At 36.9% G+C, this 26357-nt stretch overlaps 1 protein-coding gene across 1 annotated transcript in view; it reads left to right on the plus strand.

The window, feature by feature from the left end:
- The window catches only part of LOC110457058 (N-acetylated-alpha-linked acidic dipeptidase 2-like), a 100403-nt gene that overhangs the window by 31073 nt on the left and 42973 nt on the right, over window positions 1-26357 (plus strand). The window contains exons 2-4 of the mRNA XM_021508156.1: window positions 11981-12254; window positions 21152-21234; window positions 25772-25912. Of these exons, the coding sequence (XP_021363831.1) occupies window positions 11981-12254; window positions 21152-21234; window positions 25772-25912 (498 nt within the window). The remainder of the gene's footprint in view (window positions 1-11980; window positions 12255-21151; window positions 21235-25771; window positions 25913-26357) is intronic.

Genomic DNA, 26357 nt, shown 5'->3' on the forward strand with positions numbered 1-26357 from the left:
ATTGGAGAACAAATCAATTTTGTCCCAAAATATCCTTCATGCTTAAATCCTACGTACTACTATTTTAAATCATTAAAATGCAAATTATCTTTAAAATGAGGATTGAAATTTGCAACAATGTCATAACTAAGGTTTAGATTAGAGTAAAAAGCTCCTTTGAAGCCTCTGGTGTCGGATTCCTCACGCAGATAGCATTGCACAGCAGGCTGCTGTCCCGATTCCTAGCATTAACGTGAAACACAGACACCTCCTTGGATTCCGTAACAACAAAAAGCATTTAAACCATCCCCTATTGATTATCTCAAGTGTCCTTGTTCTGTTGATCACCAGGAAAGTGTTCACCGTTAGGGATTAACCTGTACAGTACTACACAAGTCTGTCAAGTCAAACACGTGGCCAATTTGGCCGTGCATTTGGCCTCTCCCGTAAAAGTGGTGCCTGTGAGTAACCCTTGTTTCAAGTACTGATCATGAGTGAATCCTTGACAGAAGGATACCTGAACCTGGGTTCTAAACAGTGCGGTCTTCAGAGGGACAAAGACTTAGAAAAAGGAGGGAGGAATGTAGTGGAACTGGACTTGGTTGATCTCCAGTGACCAGGTAGCTCAATCGGTTAGAGAATCTCACTCTTGACTGCGGAAGGTCCCAGGTTCAAATCTCCGTCTGGCCCTGCATTTTTCCTATCCTCTTCTCTCACTGACTTGTTATGATCGATTCGTTATCATTTAAATGCACATTTTGTTTCTTAGTTTTAAACACACATTGTCTCAGACTTTTATCACACAAACTGTATACTACTGTAGCAGGACTGGGCCGGTCTGCATGACTACCGGTGACCACATTATGCTCAATTGTACATGTCTAGAGTGTTGGGCTGGAGCTTGAAGGTCCTGGGTTCAAAGCCTTGTGTTATGGCAAAAATATTACGGGGCAGTAACTATTTTAAACATTCACAATCATATAGTTAGGTCAGCTAATGTAAGGTCCACTATATGTCATGCTGCAAATATTGCTCAAATGGCATATTTCATAGGCAAAATATCAACATTGTATGAATAATGTAAATGTGGAAATTCATGTGTATGGAAATGTTGGTATTGTGATTCTTTAAACTGATCCCAGTGTTAAACGTTTGCATTGCTAACGGTTTAGAAATCTGTATATATATCTGTAATCTATATATATTCATGTCTGATGCAAATTTACTCAACACGAAAGTTAACGATAGCATTTACAGCAGTTCAAAATTTGTGTGAAAAATTAATTTATTGGATTTTTTTATTAAAAAATAATCAATTAATATAATATCTATGCTGGTCATATTTTTCATTTAAAGTTTTAATGCGATCAACGTTCTGTTACCTACCACACACCTTTAAATTACTGGCTATAGATATAGGTCACATGACATGAAATATATTCCAACATAGGCTGTTGTTAATCCTAATCTCTGGACCAAATCCACATGTACATTTATTTTGAAACCATTTTAGCATGATGGATATTTGTATGCTAATGTGCAAATTTGGACATGAAATTTATTAATTAGTATTCAAAGAGATCTTTAGGGTTCACCATCATTGTTGTCTTGCAACGGTATCAAATATTTTCCTGCAATGACCCCAGGAGGCCAACACATAATCAGTGACTGATAGAGGGGAGGTAGGCTTAATACAGAACAATACTGTTATAGATATGGGTGGGCTTATTATCAGGCATGGGCCTATTGCCAGATAAATACGGTATATACATTTACTTGTATCTTGACGTGTGTTAAATGTTGGAAAATAAAGTAGCAGAAAATGGTACACCAGACGGGAGTTTAATGTAAATTATATTCCAGTGTTCATATAACTCCCTATAAAAGAGCTGCTATACGCTGATATAAATATATATAATACCCATCTGACTTTCTAATGTTATGGGAACGGAATGGCCCCAAGCAGCCTGTATTTACCATACCAACTAACACTACAGCTTTCGTCTCTGTACGCTCTCATACATACATCAAATGTGGACGAGGAATCTATAAAAGTCTGTAGACTAATTTAGTGTTTGACCTGGATACAGATAATGAAGGTTGATCACCTGTTTGTTCTGGTGTAAAAATCAATAACCAGGCTAAAGTTAAATCAGGTCATGTACTAATAGTGGTACAATAAACTAGGTTGATTACCTGTTAAAGTTTGTACCACAAACTACAATGTAGGTCATGCTGTGGTACTATGATATCATACACCATAAACTAGTTCATTCTGTGGTACAATAAATCAAACCATACTATTAGTTAATTTGGTGGTACAATAAATCAAGCCATACTACTAGGTCATGCTGAGGTACAATACATCAAGCCATAATACTAGGTCATGCTGAGGTACAAGAAATCAAGCCATACTACTAGGTCATGCTAAGGTACAATATACATCAAGCCATACTACTAGGTCATGCTGAGGTACAATAAATCAAGCCATACTACTAGGTCATGCTGTGGTACAGGAAATCAAGCCATACTTCTAGGTCATGCTGTGGTACAATAAATCAAGCCATACTACTAGGTCATGCTGTGGTACAATAAATCAAGCCATACTACTAGGTCATGCTGAGGTACAATAAATCAAGCCATACTACTAGGTCATGCTGAGGTACAATAAATCAAGCCATACTACTAGGTCATGCTGAGGTACAATACATCATTTGTTCAATTATGTGCACATTGCTTGTTAAATGTATGAAAGTGATTACAAGCCTTTGTTGTTTGTTTTTACAATTATAACCATTACTATTATCCATATGCTTGAACTTGGCCAAGGTATTTGACTTCCTAATAGCAGATGGTAAGCTATTCCACAACGTAGCCGAAACCCTCCCAAAGCATCTGTTTCCTTAGGTCACAGATTTTGGGACACACAACAAAGATTCTGACTCCGACTGCAGTGATCTAAATATAATACTTGACAAACTAGTACGAACTCCAAGTTTATCACATTTTAAAGAAGCTAGTATACAACTTTTTGAACATATATATAACACTTTGATATTATTATATAAATTCTTGAATAACATGACATGACACTATAGCTACAATCCAGACAGGAAGGATCGATACACACAGCTTATGATGGCTGCCACAGACAATAAACTTGCTCTACATAAAAGAAACATTTGAAGGAATACATACTCTTGTTATATTTACAACTACCAACCACAGAAACTCAGACTTGGTGAAGTAAATGTATGTTATAATCAACATGTATTATGTTAAATGGTTTATATAGCATTAGACCAGTTCCATAGCTGTGTGAGCCCTCCCTCATTAGGAGGGAGACTTCCTCATGTTGACCAAAATTTACCAATCCCTCTTGAAACTCCCTCATTCAAGTCCCAACTCACACAAACTCAAAATCGACATTGATATCCTGTGTTCAAATGATCTCCTAGTTACTGCATGGTCTGTTTAATGATCATAACAGGTGTGTCTGACTCATATTAATGGGTTTTTTTAGTTTTTTTGATACATAAAATGGAAAGATAAATTGAGCAAAGCCATTTCAGTTACATTTCACACACTTTCTCCCTCATTTCAAATGTGGAATGAGGGAGATCTCCCAGTTATATACACCCTATATGATATTATTGTATTGTAATATACATGTGTGTATGAGTTCTAGAAAGTGTGGAACACATGTAGGATTAGCATAAGTAAAATAAGTTAGGTTATATATTGTGTAACAGATGTGCAGGTTCCCATCATTTTATAATCCTACATCACTGTGTCTCCATAAGCAGTTAATTAGCAGATAACACATATTTTCATTGAAGAAAAATTCTGATAAAACTTATTTGTAAAGTGTATGAATTATGCATAGGAAATACAGAGTTTTCAAAAAGTAGCTCTATATTAATTAGTCGTTAAATAGTAATGATTTTGAAGAATCACTTAACTAATTTAACACCAATTAAGTCTACAATATGTTGGGTGTTTTTTTTTTGATTGAAATTGTAAATTGTGAATTTCTTTTGATGCTAATAAATGAAATTGATTGTGTAATATATTCTAGAAAGTGACATCTTCTTGGTGTGTACCTGTGATAGGTGGTCTAGATAGGAAATAACATCAGGATGTTTGAATTCTGTGATAGGTGGTCTAGATAGGAAATCAACATCAGGATGTTTGATTCCTGTAGGGATTGTTGAATTCTGTGATAGGTGGTCTAGATAGGAAATAAACATCAGGATGTTTGTTTCCTGTAGGGATAGCTGAATTCTGTGATAGGTGGTCTAGATAGGAAATAACATCAGGATGTTTGAATTCTGTGATAGGTTGTCTAGATAGGAAATCAACATCAGGATGTTTGTTTCCCGTAGGGATTGCTGAATTCTGTGATAGGTGGTATAGATAGGAAATCAACATCAGGATGTTTGTTTCCGGTAGGGATTGCTGAATTCTGTGATAGGTGGCCTAGATAGGAAATCAACATCAGGATGTTTGTTTCCGGTAGGGATTGCTGAATTCTGTGATAGGTGGTCTAGATAGGAAATGAACATCAGGATGTTTGTTTCCTGTAGGGATTGCTGGATTCTGTGATAGGTGGTCTAGATAGGAAATAACATCAGGATGTTTGAATTCTGTGATAGGTGGTCTAGATAGGAAATAACATCAGGATGTTTGAATTCTGTGATAGGTTGTCTAGATAGGAAATCAACATCAGGATGTTTGATTCCTGTAGGGATTGTTGAATTCTGTGATAGGTGGTCTAGATAGGAAATGAACATCAGGATGTTTGTTTCCTGTAGGGATTGCTGAATTATGTGATAGGTGGTCTAGATAGGAAATCAACACCAGGATGTTTGTTTCCTGTAGGGATTGCTGAATTCTGGGATAGGTGGTCTAGATAGGAAATCAACATCAGGATGTTTGTTTCCTGTAGGGATTGCTGGTTTCTGTGATAGGTGGTCTAGATAGGAAATCAACATCAGGATGTTTGTTTCCTGGAGGGATTGCTGAATTCTATGATAGGTGGTCTAGATAGGAAATCAACACCAGGATGTTTGTTTCCTGTAGGGATTGCTGAATTATGTGATAGGTGGTCTAGATAGGAAATGAACATCGGGATGTTTGTTTCCTGTAGGGATCGCTGAATTGTGTGATAGGTGGTCTAGATAGGAAATCAACATCAGGATGTTTGTTTCCTGTAGTGATTGCTGAATTCTGTGATAGGTGGTCTAGATAGGAAATGAACATCAGGATGTTTGTTTCCTGTAGGGATCGCTGAATTCTGTGATAGGTGGTCTAGATAGGAAATGAACATCAGGGTGTTTGTTTCCTGTAGCGATTGCTGAATTCTATGATAGGTGGTCTATATAGGAAATCAACATCAGGGTGTTTGTTTCCTGTAGGGATTGCTGGTTTCTATGATAGGTGGTCTAGATAGGAAATCAACATCAGGGTGGTTGTTTCCTGTAGGGAGTGCTGAATTCTGTGATAGGTGGTCTAGATAGGAAATGAACATCAGGGTGTTTGTTTCCTGTAGCGATTGCTGAATTCTATGATAGGTGGTCTATATAGGAAATCAACATCAGGGGGTTTGTTTCCTGTAGGGATTGCTGAATTCTATGATAGGTGGGCTAGATAGGAAATCAGCATCAGGGTGTTTGTTTCCTGTAGGGATTGCTGAATTCTGGGATAGGAGGTCTAGATAGGAAATCAACATCAGGATGTTTGTTTCCTGTAGGGATTGCTGAATTCTATGATAGGGGGTCTAGATAGGAAATCAGCATCAGGGTGTTTGTTTCCTGTAGGGATTGCTGGTTTCTATGATAGGTGGTCTAGATAGGAAATCAGCATCAGGGTGTTTGTTTCCTGTAGGGATTGCTGGTTTCTATGATAGGTGGTCTAGATAGGAAATCAACATCAGGGTGGTTGTTTCCTGTAGGGAGTGCTGAATTCTGTGATAGGTGGTCTAGATAGGAAATGAACATCAGGATGTTTGTTTCCTGTAGGGATCGCTGAATTCTGTGATAGGAGGTCTAGATAGGAAATGAACATCAGGGTGTTTGTTTCCTGTAGCGATTGCTGAATTCTATGATAGGGGGTCTATATAGGAAATCAACATCAGGGTGTTTGTTTCCTGTAGGGATTGCTGAATTCTGTGATAGGGGGTCTAGATAGGAAATCAACATCAGGATGTTTGTTTCATGTAGCGATTGCTGAATTCTATGATAGGTGGACTATATAGGAAATCAACATCAGGGTGTTTGTTTCCTGTAGCGATTGCTGAATTCTATGATAGGGGGTCTATATAGGAAATCAACATCAGGGTGTTTGTTTCCTGTAGCGATTGCTGAATTCTATGATAGGTGGTCTAGATAGGAAATCAACATCAGGATGTTTGTTTCCTGTAGCGATTGCTGAATTCTATGATAGGTGGTCTAGATAGGAAATCAACATCAAGGTGTTTGTTTCCTGTAGGGATTGCTGGTTTCTATGATAGGTGGTCTAGATAGGAAATCAGCATCAGGGTGTTTGTTTCCTGTAGGGATTGCTGAATTCTATGATAGGTGGTCTAGATAGGAAAGCAACAGCAAGGTGTTTGTTTCCTGTAGGGATTGCTGGTTTCTATGATAGGTGGTCTAGATAGGAAATCAGCATCAGGATGTTTGTTTCCTGTAGGGATTGCTGAATTCTGTGATAGGTGGTCTAGATAGGAAATCAACATCAGGGTGTCTGTTTCCTGTAGGGATTGCTGAATTCTATGATAGGTGGTCTAGATAGGAAATCAACATCAGGGTGTTTGTTTCCTGTAGGGATTGCTGTAACCCTAGCTACAACCTTCTAAGCTTACACCTTGAGTAACATGTCTGGAGTCTAATTACATTTGTTGTTTGCTTGTCCATAAATTATTTACAAATCTTAGATACACAAGTAAGGAAGCACACTTGATCTGTCCTGACTTTTAACAGGATGTGTATATATATGGCCCTAAAATTACATTAGATAATTGTAAAACTTTGATTACTTACATTTTAACCTCAGAATCACTACTTGAACTTAATAATGCATAGAAACAGACATTATATTTCCTAGAGTTATTGAATTTATTTTTTATACAAAAGGCAATCTTTTAGATTTTTAGTGTCTTTATGTATATATATATATATAGACTTATTGATCATCATTGTTAAGTTTTAGGTATTATTTCTCTCGTTGATGATCATTTTCACTAAATTAATTTTAATAGGTTATTATGACTGCTGGAGAGATTTTAAATTTTATGAATATTTTGTGGTAGCTCCAGGTCTGCTGTCTTGTAATAAATACAGATCCGTTTGCTACAGAGTACGTGGGACCTTAAAAGGCCTCTGGTGTTTGTCAGACTAAATAATTTACTGCAGGCTCGGGTATAATCCAGGCACACAGACTTTTATGGAAATACTGGTCTGGGAAACTCCAACTGGATTATACATGTATACTCACTACTACCCGGAAATCCTATGTGGGATCTTTATACCATTTGTATTCTATCTACCTCTTCTTACATTTCCTTAAAGTACTAGGATATGTAAATTTGTAATTACATAAAACTTATCTCATATGCTTTAAATATGCATTCATCTATACATGTTCAGTCCTAGGGCAATACTCAGATACCAGTCCAAAGTCATAAAGATGCATTTACTGGGGAATGTTGAAGAATCCCTTTATCTCCTCCACATCTGAATCAATAACTTCAACAGTGACAGGTTCAACTGGACCATACAAGCGAATTGTTTCCCCTTCAAAAACACTTAGGAGAATTTGTCCCTGATGTGTGAGATTGTTCCTGATATGAGTCTGTTGACAGAAAGGTTAACTGTTGATACTATTAGGGTATGCCGGTGAGTAGACTTTAATTTGATTTGAAGTCCCACTAATGTCCTTAGCTGTGTTTTACTGAGTATGTAGGGCTGTTCATTTAATAAGAATGGCCAAACCTCCAACACCAAATCTATTTACATAGAGACCCTGGTGTGTGCTTAAAAACCTAGACCACGTTATTGCAATATCATATTATAGCTCTTTGTCATCTTCATTTTAATAATTCTTTTATGGAAATTGAAAATGAAGAGCTAATGATAATGGTTGCATGTATAATTAATCTTTATAGCTTACAACAAATCTTGAATTTACTGCAATGATTAAATAATTCAATCAACACCTTGATTGAGCTTTTCATTCAATGAAGTTGCCTACCAGGAGCCATAAAACTGTCCCACTTTGGGAAATGTAAGAAAACATTAGTACTTTATTTGCCTCACACTAAAGTTCTATGTGAACCTTATATATGTTACCCTAAAGCTTTAGCCAGAACTATTCTTTGTCACCCTAAAGCTTTGGCTGGGTCTGCTCTTTGTCACCCTAAAGCTTTAGCTGGGACTGCTCTTTGTTACCCTAAATCTTTAGCAGGGACTGATCTTTGTTACCCTAAATCTTTAGCTGGGACTGATCTTTGTTTCCCTAAATCTTTAGCCAGGACTGTTCTTTGTTACCCTAAATCTTTAGCAAGTTTTAGCCAGGACTGTTCTTTGTCACTCTAAGCTTTAGCCAGGACTGCTCTTTGTCAACCTAAAGCTTTGGCCAGGTCTGCTCTTTGTCACTCTAAGCTTTAGCCAGGACTGCTCTTTGTCACCCTAATTAAAGCTTTAGCCAGGACTGTTTTTTGTTACCCTGATGAAAGCTTTAGCCAGGACGGCTCTTTGTCACCCTAAAGCTTTAGCCTGGACTGCTCTTTGTCACTCTAAAGCTTTAGCCAGGACTGCTCTTTGTCACCCTAATTAAAGCTTTAGCCAGGACTGTTTTTTGTTACCCTAATGAAAGCTTTAGCCAGGACTGCTCTTTGTCACCCTAAAGCTTTAGCCTGGACTGCTCTTTGTCACCCTAATTAAAGCTTTAGTAAGGACTGCTCTTTGTCACCCTAATTAAAGCTTTAGCCAGGTCTGCTCTTTGTCACCCTAAAGCTTTAGCCAGGACTGCTCTTTGTCACCCTAAAGTTTAAGCTGGGTCTGCTCTTTGTCACCCTAAAGCTTTAGCTGGGAATTTTTAAATGTCACACAAAAGCTATAGTTCGGTTTACCTTTCACTAAAGCTTAATTTGGCTGGGTCAGCTCTTGTCATCCATAGGCTTTATAGCTACGACTGTGCTTTGTCACACAAAAGCTTTAACAAGGTCAGTTCCCTGTCACACAAATCTTTAACAGGGTCAGCTCCCTGTCACACTTAAGCTTTAACAGGGTCAGCTCCCTGTCACACTTAAGCTTTTACAGGGTCAGCTTCCTGTCACACTTGAGCTTTTACAGGGTCAGCTCCCTGTCACACTTAAACTTTTACAGGGTCAGCTCCTTGTCACACTTAATCTTGAATAGGGTCAGCTCCCTGTCACACTTAAGCTTTTACAGGGTCAACTCCCTGTCACAGTCCTTAGCTCAGGGTTTAGCTGCTCTGTCTGCTGTGTCTCAGTCTCTAAGGGAAGCTCAGGAACTGAGTGACTCCAATGCATGACTTCATCAGTTTGGTTGGGTTTTGTCTCACACTTTATCTTAAGATGAGTTTGCGCTTTGAATTTTATCTGTGTCATATGAAAGCATTAGCTCGGCTTAGCTATAGCTTAAGGTGAGCTGAAGGGTGGAGATTAGTGGTCAGGACAAACGGACATGGAAAAGGTTTCAATCACCTGCCCTGAACTCAATAGGTCACGAAAATATATTGTTTTTGTATTCTATGAACACTGGTTATCTTCTCATGTTTTGATCAGCCATGCATGACTTCAGCTATATAATCAAGAAAGATTAACACTTGTAGGAAAAAATAATAAATTTAATTTATAGATCTGCCATTAATAGGGAACAATCAATATGCAATTGATTTATGCTGTAAAAAAAAACTTGAACTATCAATGCATGCCTTCAAGTGAATAAAATATTTTTGAAGATAACTATTCGATTAAAGAGATCATCCGTAAATTTTCTCCATAATTGGCTCCTTTTTACACTAAATTAGAATGTTTCTTGCTCAGTAAAACGCTTCAATATCAATACAACCGTTACAAGCGTTTTTAGAACCTTCAAGAAAACCGACATGGAAACACACGTCAAAAACGATCTTTTTGTGCAGTTTAAAACTGCTATTTAATGCTAAGTTAACCCGTTGATATGTCACAGAGTAAACTTGATCAACAAAAATACACTGGATACTGTTCACGCTCAATCTGAAGTGATAAGGTAAATATTGTATTTGTTTTCTCCAGTTCTGTTATGTTTACGTTCTGATTCTAGCCTAGTTGCGACCGTTCATCGGGTCGCCGTTCATCGTCTGTTTTTGTTGTTCAACGTTATTCTATAACGATAATTGAAGTTTGAGTTTTTAGAATGTTTATGTTAATATAACTGTTCAAATTGGAAAACATTTGACTTCAATTATTGCTATCGATTTTGATCGCATGTGGGAATACACAGATTTCAAATTATGATTATAAAAAGCGGTGACCAACGTGAATGTCAATTATGTTTTTGCATAACAACACAGAACAGCATTATGATTCTGTCAAGTATGATTTATATTCTATTTTGAATTGTTTTGGTGACGCTGAGTTTTTACTAGACTTAATATACAGCCCATGCCAGGGCCTATCTAGGTCTGTGACTTTGTATTTGGTTTAAAACTTCTTAAAGAGCTATAATAATGCATCGTTTTAAAGGTATTGTCTTTAAATAAAATTTCGAATTGTCTTATACATATCAATTTCAGTAAATCAAACATTCCTGTTATAAACTGATATACTTGAAAGAATAATATACTCATTTCTTCAGATCTGTTTGAAGATTGCTTCTTGATATTTTATTGCATTGCCTTTAATTCCTTTCTATATTAAATATTAAAAGAATTATGAGACTTGTTTGCAAATGTGATTGAACTTTGTGTAACTTAGATAACACTGATCAATATAAGAGAAACGGACCTTTTACACTTTGAGTTCATGTATAATGTGATCACTGAACATTTCTATATGTATATAGGACTGTATTCTAAATGATTTGAATTGAGTAACCCCACAGACAGGAATTATAAAGAGAAAGATAAAAAGGTAGAGAGAGAAATGAGCCTGTAAGCAGGTCAGTGCTATCAAAGCTGAAACATCCTAAACCCTGACTTTTATATCCAAAATTACAATGGAAATCTGATAGCCAATCCAAAACCGTTTTATGTAACGACGGAAGTAAACGAAAGGAAGTTACTGAAATTAGATACTGGTGTTGACAGTCTCAACCAGCGGTAACAACAATGTCCGATGCAAGGTAAATACATGACATTACGTTGACAAATAAATCGCATTTTTAACTTTTTTTTATATACATGTATACAATTGTTCTACATGTACACTGCGTACTGGTTGTTGATCAGTTTCTTCCTCAAGTGCAAACCCTTCTGGAAGCAATTGCATCTTTTCCTAAGCATTTCTTCTCAGGGCTTTGTTTCTAATTATAGTAAATTCTAAAATGCAGAAAAAAAATACAATGCAGCTATATGCTGTTTTTTCCCGCACAGTACATTTGTACCATCAATATAGGTAACACAGAATACATTTGTACCACCAATGTATACCAGTGGGTGATAGTGGTGTCATACCCTTGGGGTGACAGTGGAGTCATACGCTTGGGGTGACAGTGGAGTCATACCCTTGGGGTGACAGTGGAGTCATATGCTTGGGGTGACAGTGGAGTCATACCCTTTGGGTGACAGTGGAGTCATACCCTTGGGGTGACAGAAATCTTAACTGGTAAAACGGAGACAATGCTGATAATGGTTTGTCATACAGGCCCTATTTTTCATGTGATAAGTCATCCTAGCATTAGGAGAAAACAACATTGTAATTAATCTCCTTGTAGATTGTTCATGTTATTTTCAAAATTTGTCAAAAATATTTCTATTTTTTCTTTCTTTTCCACAGGATGCCCACCAAGGGTAAATATATTGCTGGGAAACAAGTGTCAAGATGGGATGCTGAATCTGAAAAAGTTGATATTGAATACAAAAATCTAGACAATGCATCGACTTCCAAATTGTCCTTCTTTAGTGGGCAGAAAGGGTGTGCCTTAAAACTCCTCCTGTTGGCTGCCTGCCTCGCTGTGGGCATGATTGTTGGTTACATCATCCGACGGAACGTGCACGATGTCTTCCTTCCACCCAGTCACAAAGAAACAACACTACACAGCAGCAACCAGGTCAGTCATTTTAGATTTATTATAAAATTAAGAAAAGAGGCAGAGTGAGCTACAGGACATCAAAAGAAATATGATCACCCATTCGTTGAGCTGTTGATCATAACATTTTTAGGTCAGCTGACCCGAAGGGCCAATGGAGCATTTAGGATCCATTGCCGTCCGTCTTCTGTCATTCCCTCCGTAAACTTTCCTTTGAACTTCTTCTCAAAAACCACATGGCCAATTACATGTACAACTGAATTTGGAAGCAAGTGTCCCTAGACAGTGAACATTTAGATTTGAGAAAGAGAAAAGGGCTAGCCCATTTGTAGGGCCAAAAAGGAGACAAATTTGAGGTTTCCAAAAACAACTTCTCGTAACAAACCAGGTGTCAGATGATTCCGATTTTTAATATACAGCACCCTTTGTTCATATATTACAAAGTGTATGAGGGAAAACAAAATGTGATAATAAACACAGCCACCAGGGAAAGCTTTACAATCGCGTTGTTTATGACTTTAATGTTTGAACGAAGTTTTCTGGAGAACCATGGCCAAATGGCCAACTTCTGAGACATGATAATATTTGGCCAGTAATTTACTGGCATTGGATGCTGTATAATGTGTAATGTATTCAAGGTCACAGTTAAAGAGGTCAAATTTGTAAAACCTTTCAAATGGCTTTTTCTGACAACTATACATACCTCTAAATGTAAACTGTATAGTACATCATAAACTATACCAAAATATGAAAGTTGCAAGACAAATCAAAGAAGCAAACAAAATCAGGAATACTCAGAACATAAACAGAGACGAGGGGGGACACCAGCTGAGTTATCCGTACGACCCGATATTGACATAACAGGGGAGGGGGCTAGATCTACACCCTACCTGTAACCTATCTGATGCAGTGTGTATACGATTCCTAGCAATAGACGAAACGTCCCAGGTAGAGTGTCTTATAAAATATACAATTTTGTGTATACATGTGGTTGTACAGGTAAAAAAGTACAAACTGCTCACTCAGTCATAGCTTGACAAAGGGACCAACACTTCTGTCTTGAAACGTTGCGACACGTTTAATACTTACATTGTAAAATTTTGCTATCACATATTTCCAAATTGATGAATCTTATTGAGTAGATAATAAAGTATACTGCTACATGTACGCTGTATGGTACACATCACAAAATGAATTACAGTTTTACCTGATGTTATTGCAAATTGAGTTACCGTGCATAACGTTCTTCAGGATTTTAATTCTCATATCCCACTTCAGGTTTAACCATGAAATAAAAGTTTGTCATACATAATTTCTATCACTCTATAACAGAGCAGGATCTCCTAACAGCTGTATTGCATGCCTGGCTCCTGTTTACAGTAGTTATGTTTGAATGTGTCGCTACACAACTTCTGTCAGTCTTGACAGGGGAAGGAGGTTATGAAAACAACGAAGATCAAGTTCTGTACGGATTTTTTTCCAAGTGAAGATCACTGAAACCCTTGATTCCTATGTACCAGCATATTGATTTTAGCATCTTCTGTTTGCTTGCATGCTGTTTATTTTCATGTAAGAAAAGTATATGCGCGTGTGTAGTGCTACATGCTATCGTCCAATTCAAATTCGGCCTGGTAACACATGAAACAGGCCATAAACAAATTTGTATGTATGGTTTCATCATTCCATAAAGTTATGTTATAATTTGGGATGTTAAATTTTGGACTTTTAGCACCAATGCAATATTTCAAGAAAAATTGTAAAAACAAATTATCAATAACTTTAGCTATATCACAAAAACCAAATTTAATTTACACTGCCAACAAGTTTAATTATTATAAATACCTCAACTGAGTTTTCCCTGAATCAAAAAATGCGATAAAATCTATTTCCCTAAAATCATTTAAATCTCTCTATCTTAGGGCTAAGCCCTCCCCAAAATAGGACTGCTAGCTCCCTCCCCAAAATAGGACTAATTAAATGCAACGACAACAGTGAAAATGACTGCTGATGTTGGCCATTTCTCACAAGGATGTGATAATGTTTGCCATTGGAATTGCTTGAAGAATTTAATTAAATTAACTCTATGTGACTAATACATTCAGATTGTCCAGTTTAAGTGTTCAATTATTGACATTTTTTGTTTTGTTACAAAAAGATATATGATTGGGTTTTTTGCCTCCAAATTGTAATATTTTTTTCTCTTCGAAATTGTTTTAAGAATTGAATTAATGAATTCATTTGTTAAATTGCCTAAATTTGTTTCGTTATATTAAAAACAGTGTTAGAATGGGTTATTCAGGAAATAGTAATCTGAAAAACTATTTCCCTGGAAGCTTATTCCAGGGAAATAAGTTTTCACTTGGAGGGACCATCAATTTATAAAAAATAAAATTCTATCATTATGGCTCAAAACAAGGGTTGTTCAGGAAACCTAAAACACCTATTTAGATATCGGGCTTCTTGGTATGGTCGCACCAGACTGAGTTATTTAAGACTCAGCTTTGTCATGTTGGAAGCAATCAAACTGTAGTAACATTTACCGATTAGTGACAGCCGAGTTTTACGACCAGACATTAAGACCACCACCAAATGACCGAAGATTGCATCTCCTCACTAAAGATCAGTTCCAATATGGTGGCCGTTGATTCAAACTTCACTCTGACATCTGGGGATTTCCCTTCAAATGGAAAATAAACTTATCTTTATTCTTCAGAGAATATCACATGCCCTAATATATCAAATAGTTTGGTGGTTTTTTTTAATGTTTTTCATTGATTTTGAGCATTGAAATATGTTGGGCTGCTGTTTGAATTAAGTCAGTAATTTTGTACTCGTTGAATTCGGCAGAATTATTAGCTTACATGGCACAGATGCTGAACAATGTCTTGGAGGACTTGTATGTCTTCTTCTAAAGAACTGAAATGCATAGAGTCAGGATATATTGTCAGTGGCATGCAGAGATAGAGGGCTTGACCTATATCAAAGGTTACAGAGGTGATATGTGTTAAATCGTAGACAATTCTTTAAGCTTTCTAGCTGGCACAAAGTAGTAAATCTAAAAATTACGTGGGTGGTCGGGTGGTGCATGCGCAGTGGATAGCACACTTGCCTTTCACCAAGGCGACCAGGGTTTGATTCCCCGATCGGACGTGAAAAGGTAATGGATCACCTGCCCGACCACGTGGGTTTTCTCTGGGTACTCCGGTTTCCTCCCACATATAGACCCTCTGTGCGCTAACATCCGGGCCAACAAGAGTGATTAATATAAGTTGAAATAACTTGTTTCATAATTGTTGTAAAATAGATAAAGTTTATATTTTATGCATAAACCTGGTTTCACAAGTAATTAAATACAGCCAGATTTTATCAAAGCCCTTGAGTTGGAAAAAAAGGTTTTTGCGACATCATCGTTGTACACTAGCTATTTCAAAACCAGAAATCACTGTTGACATCATAATATATGGCAGACATTTATCAAATTAAATTACTACAGGTATGGTAGCGTTAGCACTGTAGCAATCTTGTGTTTGATGTGTAATTCATGATCATCATTCATTTTGTGGTTATCTCATTTGCTAATGACATCAATATGGTCGTGTTATAATTGGAGAGAGAAAAGCGTAAACACTGTGATACCTCCACCAGATGTCCTGGACGTGACAGGCTGCAATTTGTTTTGTTTCCTGATACGATCCAGATTATACTGGAGCTAGTGTAAAGGATCTTAAAGACCCTGGTTATCTTCACGACAAGTTAACACTGACAAGTTAATACAATTTGTTTTCATCTGAAAATTTGCAAATTAAATTTGTTAGGAAACTGTTCTGGTAATAAGAAATAAAGCTCACCATAAATGTGTAGCATTATAGTGTACAAACAACATGGAAGATCTTGATACCAGAAAATGATCTATACTGTATAACCCCCTGTTTGTTCTAGCCTGCCCAGCTGTATAAATATGTACCAAAATAGTGGAAAGTAATCCTGTGTTACACCGGTGTACTGTACAGTCACAGTTAAATGTTACAAGATGTGATATTATATCTGCAATGCTATCAGAAATACTTCACAATTGGGACCTTTACCTTTAATCAGCCCGTGGGACGTTTAACATTAATCAGCCCGTGGGACGTTTAACATTAATCAGCCCGTGGGACCTTTAACATTAATCAGCCCGTGGGACGTTTAACATTAATCAGCCTGTGGGACGTTTTACATTAATCAGCCCGTGGGACCTTTACCTTTAATCAGCCCGTGGGACCTTTAACATTAATCAGCCCGTGGGACGTTTTACATTAATCAGCCTGTGGGACCTTTACCTTTAATCAGCCCGTGGGACGTTTAACATTAATCAGCCCGTGGGACCTTTACCTTTAATCAGCCCGTGGGACCTTTCACATTGATCAGCCTGTGCATTATCAATGTTGCCTTCTAGGAATTGACCAAATGAATGTCCAATCTATGGCCTGCAAAACATATAAAAACATATAAAAAGTTGACAGGGGAAGTAACTCCATGCTTGAAAAACTCCTTTTGGGTTGCTTTATATTCTAAATAGAATGGAGGATAACAAATTGTCATTGGAACTCTTCTCCTTGATTACAAGTGATTCAATGGTACCCTTCACCTTAAGGTGTGTATAGTGTTAGGTCATTGCTGTTGTCACTGTAGCTTGCTTGGCCTGGACATGTACTGCCTGATCAGTGTGTCAGGTGTGTAGTGTTAGGTCATTGCTGTTGTCACTGTAGCTTGCTTGGCCTCGACATGTACTACCTGATCAGTGTATCAGGTGGCATGGCACCAACGATGGCTACTAAATGTAAAACAACAAAGGCGAACAGGAAAATAAAAGCTGTTTAATTCCCCAAACAGGAAATATAATGTCAAGATGTATTTAGGAAAGTACGGCTAACAAGACCGGCAACGTGTTCTCATAGGTGTTGTTAGAATTTTAACAGAATTAGAATCTAACCTCATCTATGTTACTTTGCTGACCCTGGGGCATCTTGTAACCCTGAGGTGTACTATAAACCCTGACAAAAATTAGAATTCGCACCACCAAGGCAATTAGTGAACCCATACAGAGAGTGGAAACAAGGTCAGCGTCACACGTAATGAGGTCTGCAATGCCACCAACTATCAAGGCCCTATTTTGCTTCGTGAAAGGTTTCCTGGATTTGTAGTTGGTGGATACAGTACACATACTCTGGCTATTGAATTTGTTATGCAATCTGTATGTTTTCTGTACATGTTTTTCGATCACCTTGCATGAAGTGCCTGCGAGTTAAATTAAGGTTGGGTGCAGTGCCTTCATCCATCATCCTCTGTCCTTCAACTTTTTTTTCTTTTCAAAACGTCTTCTTGAAACCTCATTTTAAGAATCAGTCATGATATTTACCCAGAAGGTACCTAGGGTTGAATGCTGTAAAGTTCATCATATAAATGACATTGACCTACTTTCAAGGTCACAGCTAGGAGTCAAATCCGGTGAAACAAGTTTTTGAAAAAAAAGCAGGAGGTCTAGATAATTGGATACGAGTTGTAGCCCAGAAGTGGGTACCAGGCATAGAGTGCTGTTTTCATAATGACTTTGACCTGCTTTGAAGATCACAGCTAGTGGTCAAATATAAAAAAGCGTCAATTTCTAAACAAGCAGCTGTCTAGAGGCCTAAAGAATCTCATAAAGCCCATGATCATGGCTTGTAGAAATGGTTGATATACCCATTATATAACCATATATAGGTTTGCTTGGCCTGATGCCCATCATATAACCATATATAGGTTTGCTTGGCCTGCTGCCCATCATATAACCATAGATAGGTTTGCTTGGCCTGATGCCAATTATATAACCTTTTATATGTTTGCTTGGCCTGGTGCCCATTATAAAACCATATATAGGTTTGTTTGGCCTGGTGCCCATTATATAACCATAGATAGGTTTGCTTAGCCTGATGCCCATTATATAACCATAGATAGGTTTGCTTGGCCTGGTGCCCATTATATATATATAAGTTTGCTTAGCCTGATGCTCATTATATGATAACCATAGATAGGTTTGCTTGGCCTGATGCCCATTATATAACCATATATAGGTTTGCTTGGCCTGATGCCTATCATGTAACCATAGATAGGTTTGCTTGGCCTGATGCCCATTATATAACCATATATAGGTTTGCTTGGCCTGGTGCCCATTATATATATATATAAGTTTGCTTAGCCTGATGCTCATTATATGATAACCATAGATAGGTTTGCTTGGCCTGGTGCCCATTATATAACCATAGATAGGTTTGCTTGGCCTGATGCCCATTATATAACCTTTTATATGTTTGCTTGGCCTGATGCCTATCATATAACCATAGATAGGTTTGCTTGGCCTGATGCCCATTATATAACCATATATAGGTTTGCTTGGCCTGGTGCCCATTATATATATATAGGTTTGCTTAGCCTGATGCTCATTATATGATAACCATAGAAAGGTTTGCTTGGCCTGGTGCCCATTATATAACCATAGATAGGTTTGCTTGGCCTGGTGCCTATTATATAACCATATATAGGTTTGCTTTGCCTGGTGTCCATTATATATATAGGTTTGCTTGGCCTGATGCCCATTATATGATAACCATAGATAGGTTTGCTTGACCTGGTGCCCATTATAAACCATAGATAGGTTTGCTTAGCCTGATGCCCATTATATGATAACCATAGATAGGTTTGCTTGGCCTGGTGCCCATTATATAACCATAGATAGGTTTGCTTGGCCTGATGCCCAATTTATAACCATATATAGGTTTGCTTGGCCTGATGCCCATTATATAACCATATATTGGTTTGCTTGGCCTGTCGAAAACAAAACAAATATCCTTCCAGGATCAGCCTGGGCATCAATGGCCCTGATGGGTGGCATTTTGCTGGCTCAAAGTCTGAATAAAGTTATTACCTGATATAAAATCAAGGGGAGGTAACTATACATGTAAAACTACAACAGAATGCACTTCACTGTTTTGCCTGTAGGAGGACAGTTATCCTTATAGTTATTTCTGCATTTCAAAGACTTTGAAATTTCATAAAGCTTCATTTTCATCCATTTATTTTCAGATTCGGCAAAGTGGTTAGACACATTCTATATTATACCTATTGTCCAAGACATTTCAGTTTTATTTCAAGTCTGAAGTTATTTGGTGTTAACTATATGTCACCACCGTCACTATTGTATATCTGTATTACTCAGCTCATGTACTAAGTCTTACACCACTGTTAGAGCGTTCGCTGATTGCTCAGTGTCTGAATCAGATAAATACTGGAATGAATCAATTCGTGTCTGTGTTTGGCCGCACTAGCAACAAACGTATCACAGATTCGGAGGAAGTAATTAAATCATTTTAGACGAGAGAACTTTAAAATGGGACGTTGACATTTTCTTGAATAGCTGATGACCAGGTTGAAACTGTCTGCGTTTTTTTAATTGTCTCGTTAATTATTTTTTCTTTGTGATAGCTATTGATTTCTACAACTGTTTATGTTTTTAAATATATACAATATTATTGCAAGACAGTATGGTATTTTACTAGATCGATACATAGGGGTTCCCCGGCGAGTGATGTTTGGTTATATAATCCTGTTTGTCTAACTCAAGTTAGCTAATTTTTAAATTAAGGAGGCACAGTAGTCTAGTGGTAGTAGGACGCCAGGCTCGTGACCGAAGGGTTACTGGTTTGAGTCAAGGCACACCACTGTGTTGTTTCTCTGAGCAAGATACTTAACTCCACTTATTCCAGTCTACTCAGCTGTAAATGAGTATGTGGTTGGGCAGCGCTAGAATTGTTGAAAGCTAGCTGTTAGCGCTGAAATGGCAGCACTGGCTGTGTGCTCCTCAGGGAGTTGAGAAATATATTGGCTGGTTGCAAAGGCCCTATAACCACGGATAATAATTTGCGAACTGCTTTGAGACGACCTACGAACTAGGTTGTGATAAAGCGGTATATAAGAACCTCAAATTATTATTATTATTGTTACTAATAAAAACACACAAAATTTACTATTGAGAGTTAGATAAACATTATAACCAACTGTTTCAAGTTCACATCCAGGGCGTTATACCCACTGGTGGGTAACCAAAAATGTTTACCAGTGTTAACACCTACCAGGTTTATTAAATGAGTCGGGAGTGAGGAAACCGCACGCATGCAGTGGTCAATTTAGTATTTTACAAAGTCAATACAGTATTTTACCAAGTCAATTCAGTATTTTACCAAGTCAATTTAGTATTTTACAAAGTCAATACAGTATTTTACCAAGTCAATACAGTATTTTACCAAGTCAATACATTATTTTACCAAGTCAATACAGTATTTTACCAAGTCAATACAGTATTTTACCAAGTCAATTCAGTATTTTACCAAGTCAATTTAGTATTTTACAAAGTCAATACAGTATTTTACCAAGTCAATACAGTATTTTACCAAGTCAATTCAGTATTTTACCAAGTCAATACATTATTTTACCAAGTCAATACAGTATTTTAAAATATCAATACAATATTTTACTTGATCAATAAAATAGTTTTCCTGAGGAATTTAATTACATTATTTTAGTAGATCAATAAAAAATTAACTAGGTCAATTTAGTATTTCACATGATCAACACATTTTTTTACTATATCAATACACTATTTTGTTTGGTCCATACACTATTTTCAGGGCATTAAATTATTGTTTAGATCAATACAGTATTTTATTACATGAATAAACTTATTCACTGGGTAATTAAGGTATTTTGCTAGGTCAAATCTTCTAATAAGATAATTGGTCATTTGCAATAGATGCATGATTGCTATGATAACACTATTTTTTCTGGAAACCTTAAAAAATGTTATAATGCCTTAGATTTAATGTTGTTTCGTTTCTTTATTACAGGAAATACAAGATTACGATGATAATCTACGACTCATGATTCAGCAAGACCTTAATGATGCCAATAATTTTGATGACCATATAAGGTATGATCACCATATATATATGATATTTATTATGAATTATAATAATGTTAACCTAATATGGTATGTTCACTTCCGTTTGTTCATACACACCTTGTAAGGAACATTCACCATATGAGGTATGCTGAAATATTTATGTTGTAAGATATATATAAACCCATTTGGTCAGTGTGAGTGACCAATTACTATAAGCTGACAAAAAGTGACCGCTGTTATCTACCTAACACCAGATATGGTGTCTGTCTGGTTTCCGTAATTCTGTAGCCAGATTATTGGATGAAATGGACATTTAATTGGTCTGATCAATTAGTGACCAATAAGCGAGTGTGTATTGGATTGGTAAGGTCAGTTCTGGTCATTAGTTGGTGATAATCGCCTGAATTTACGTCAGAAACAGGCATCGTCTAGACAAGTTTGGTCAATAGAGGACATTTTTAGCGATGAATTATAGTATTGTACTAAGCATGCTACTTTTTACTACATTGTTATGAGTTCTGAAGTTTTACAGATTATAACCAAAAAACAAACAGAACAGGCCGAATCAAGAGTACACTCATGTCAGTAACTAGGCTGTGTTGATGTGAGAGAGAACATTTCCACCTTCCTCTTCCACATAATTCATATAATGGTTCCTGCGCATCTGTCTATAAAAATTACTTTCATTCAGAAGAGATGTATATCATTATAATGTGAATCAATATGGAGTATGGCTCGATGTTTCATATAATTGAAGGGCACAGTCTGCACCTTATGGGACAGAGGGGCCAGAGGGGTGGGGCACAGTAGGGGAAATAAGAATAAACCTTTAAAAAATGGAAAAGTGTAGATAAGTTGTATGTCAAACATTTCTTTGACAAGGGAACTTGGTTGAATTTAATTATTAGGTCACCTGAGCTTTGCTTAAGTGACCTATTCTAATTGCTTTCCGTCTGTCGTCGTCCGTCATCCGTCGTGCATAAACTTTTTACATTTTCAACTTCTTCTCAAGAACCAGTGGATGGATTTTTTTTCAAACTTGGTCAGAGTCATCCTTTGTAGATGAGGCTACAAAATTGTAAAATTGGGATTCCTACCCCAACCCCTGGGGCCAGGGCGGGGCCCCAAAGGAAAAATTAACCAATATTTCAAAAATCTTCTTCTTCAGACTCAGAGGTACTACACTCATTTTCTCTGCATGGAAAGAAAGATCATCACAGGCTTTACTTAAATTGTAAATTTCAGGACCCCCCAGCTATTCGTTCTCCCTTGGGGAGGGGGTAAAGTTTACTATTGTTTATATAGGGAAATAACACTTGTGGGTATATTTTGACATCTTTCTGTAGGAAATTATTTTTACTTGGTGAGAATTATCCTTGGAGGAAGATGGTTTCAAATTGTAAAATTGAGATTCCTACCCCAACCCCTGGGGCCAGGGCGGGGCCCCAAAGAGAAAATTAACCAATATTTCAAAAATCTTCTTCTTCAGACTCGGAGGTACTACACTCATTTTCTCTGCATGGAAAGAAAGATCATCACAGGCTTTACTTAAATTGTAAATTTCAGGACCCCCCAGCTATTCTTTCTCCCTTGGGGAGGGGGTAAAGTTTACTATAGTTTATATAGGGAAGTACAAAGTGTAACACTTTTGGATATATATTTTATCCATTTTCAGCAGAAAATTACTCAAACTTAGTCAGAATCATCTTTGGTGAATGAGAGTATTACTTTGTAAAATTGGGATTCCTGCCCCATCGCGCATATCCCCAGGGGCTAGGGCGGGGCCCCAAAGGGAACATTTACCAATATTTTCAAATTTTTATCCTTTGATGACATGACAAGTATTGTATTTCACTTAGTTTACATGCTGATTTCCACATCACATCTAAACAATAAAATAAAGCTACCAGTACCTATGATATAACTCAGGTGACCGCTAAGGCCCTTGGGCCTCTTGTTTTTAAGACAGCAATCATTGGAACTAGCGAGGGGCAATTTCTTAGTTCCAAAGAACAGGTTATAGGAATAAATCTCTCTCAAACGACAAGCAGGTTCTTGCATGAACAGCTTCTTCTGGAAACTGAAATATTAACCCAGGAGGTTTGTGGTATTTAGTGAGTAGGTATCTGGGAAGTAGCACTAGAGCTTTAAAGTTTCCTTATAAAAATGACCTTGACTTTCTTTAGTGGCCAACAGAGTAAAGTGTTAAACTTCTTCTAACATTATCTAATTATAATAAAAACATGTTCAGTGGCTAAGCTCATGTTATATACAATTATGCTTCACCTACACATGAAAACAGTTCAGGTGAGGCCTTTTATTGTATGAATAGATAGGTGAACATTCTAGAATATATCCTCATGACAAATTCTTAGAAAGCTTTTAATTTCATGTAAATACAAATTGACAAAACTTCATCTCTCATCCGTGTACGATCTCCACAGCATCTGGCATTAAAGGATCAGATTTGCTAATAAATACGATTAATGTTATATATGTTACAGTCAGTATGATTCTTTATCTCTCTGGACTGTAACTGTTACTGTGTTGTAAAGAGTTAATGGAGAATTAATGCTGTGTTGTATAGTTATGATTGGTAAAGTTTGGGGTTACAATATATACAAGTGTAAAAAATATCAATGAACTGTTATTTTTCTATTTTCTGACCTGATCATTCTGTTATATCTGACTCAGCAGCCAGATTTAGAATTGTCCATTTAGTCTTTTCATTGGCATTGTAAATATAATAGAAAAATATGTGAAAGCTATAGTCCATGAGCCTGTTGTTCAGGATAACATGGATGACTAATAAGGTTTTACCGGTGCTGTTGATCAGAATGACGGTAACTTATAATTAGCAAAGCTGTGATAATCCCCTATCACACACAGTGAGAGTGATTCTAAAACACCACACAATGTTTCTATGATAATGTAATCAACTAGTGTAATATTAAGCCACTCTGAGTAACACCTCGGCTCAAAGCTCACAATATAGAGCCGTGAAAACAGACAACAGTTACATTTTATACCTGTCCCCACATAATCAAAGTACATAATTAAGGGCTAGGAGAATCTAAATTTGATTTTCTCTCAATTTGAGTGTTATTGAAAGACAAGCCTGCAGGTCAAGGTGTTATGTTGATGGGTCCTGCACCATCAGATGTACTTTAAATTTGTGATCATGTTTTAAGTTGGACTGGTATAAACTGAGATTGCCTTTTAGGATTATGTTTCAGTCAGCTTTGAAATTGTTCTACTAAAAAAATTGTCGAAAGACTCGGGTGTTGTAACTGTTTTGCGACATGCAAAACTTTTGCATGTCCTATCAAATCAAATTAAATGTTTAAAATAGAGCTGTTTAATGTATTTACCAGGCTGTAGTAGATGTTTTTGTCTTAGTAATTACATCTGTACGATACTGGTAATGTCTCTAATGTGTTTATATCTGTCATAAAGGTCAGTAGCGCCATCACATAATCTCCGATCACTCAAAGATGAGGGAGGTGGGCTTAATACAGGACATTGAAATAATATTTGTTGGCATTTTAATCATTAAAACTCATTTAACCCTGAAATGTCATAATGAACTGTTCCATAACCTTTGAATCGGAAGAGTTTAAGTGTGTCTTCAGGGGTGAATGAGTTAATGTTGCTTTGTTAACCTCACATTGACAGTGTGTGAACACTTCCCTCTATGGACTAACTTGATCTGGACGCCACTATTTAATTTAGAGCTGTCACGATACACTTAACCCACGATTCGATATGTATCTCGATATTTGTACCATGATTCGATTATTTCGATTCGATACACCTTTATTTAAAATATCAACTGAATGAGATATATAAGCCGTCGATACACGGGAACCCAAAGTGTTTCCACACTTTTGATTTGAAGCTTGCCGGAGCATCAAAAAATTCATTTCCTTATCGCGGTCCGCCATTTTGTTACGAATGCTTTGTGAAAATTGCAACCTCGCAGCCGATTGGCTGAGGGTTTAGAAATTTGATAGATATGAATTGGCTTATAACTTATAAGGATGAGAACCTAAGCATACTAATTGTTTTGTGACTTTCAATTTTTAACATGTAATTCAGGTAAAACAGAGAATGAGCACATGGTCCCAATAAGGATAGTCAAAATGAAAATAAATCCGGAGCGAAACCTTCTCAAGAAATGTAATTCAGGTGTATCAATGTGTAACTACATTTCTTGAGAAGGTTTCGCTCCGGATTTATTTTCATTTTGACTATCCTTATTGGGACCATGTGCTCATTCTCTGTTTTCTGACTTTGTGACTGATAATACAGATCTTGGTTCACATTATCAGCACTTTATATGCAAGTGTGATTTATTTTTACTTTCAATTATGTTTAAAGGTCGAGTTATAGGGGGGGGTGGGGGATGTATATTCTTTCAGAAAGGCGACAAAAAATGAAGCAGCTGTCAAAATTTGTGTTTCTCTTTCAGAAAGGTGACAGAATTTGTGTTTCTCTTTCAGAAAGGTGACAGAATTTGTGTTTTTGCTTGAGAAAGGTGACAGAATTTGTATTTTTGTTTCAGAAAGGTGACAGAATTTGTACATCTGTCCGGAGTGGGCTATACCAACAGGTTCATTAAGTATGTCCGAGACATGTGGGGGACCTTCCGTTTTGACAGCATTGACATTCGCAAATATGGTGTGACGCTGTCATACCCCAACTAGTAAGTACAGCTCTCTATTAAACCCTTGTTAATACCCTGCGGATATGTCGCCTCCTGTTACTTGGCAGGAGTTAATTGCCGGTGACCTCAAGGGATATCGCACAGCATCTGTTTGCAAACGTTTTCCTTTAAACATATTTTTTAGCTCCTGGCCCAAATATGGTCGCCCTGCCTTTGATGTTTTCATTATGCAGTTCCAATTCTATCTAACTCTTCCTGTAGCTCGATGAATATACACATGAATCTTATTTTAGGTTGATAGGAAATTCAAGATGGCCACCTTGTATAATAACTGTACCCATTGCCTAATCAATTTTTTAATGAACAAGAAATCTTTCATATGAACATTTTCAACAAATTCGCAGAAATACCCAGCAACCAAATCAGTACAACTCTTATCTTATTTCTCTGACCAATTGTACTTGTCTGACTCAATGAGAAAATT

This window comes from Mizuhopecten yessoensis, unplaced genomic scaffold (assembly GCF_002113885.1).
Source record: "Mizuhopecten yessoensis strain PY_sf001 unplaced genomic scaffold, ASM211388v2 scaffold9021, whole genome shotgun sequence".
Taxonomy (NCBI): domain Eukaryota; kingdom Metazoa; phylum Mollusca; class Bivalvia; order Pectinida; family Pectinidae; genus Mizuhopecten; species Mizuhopecten yessoensis.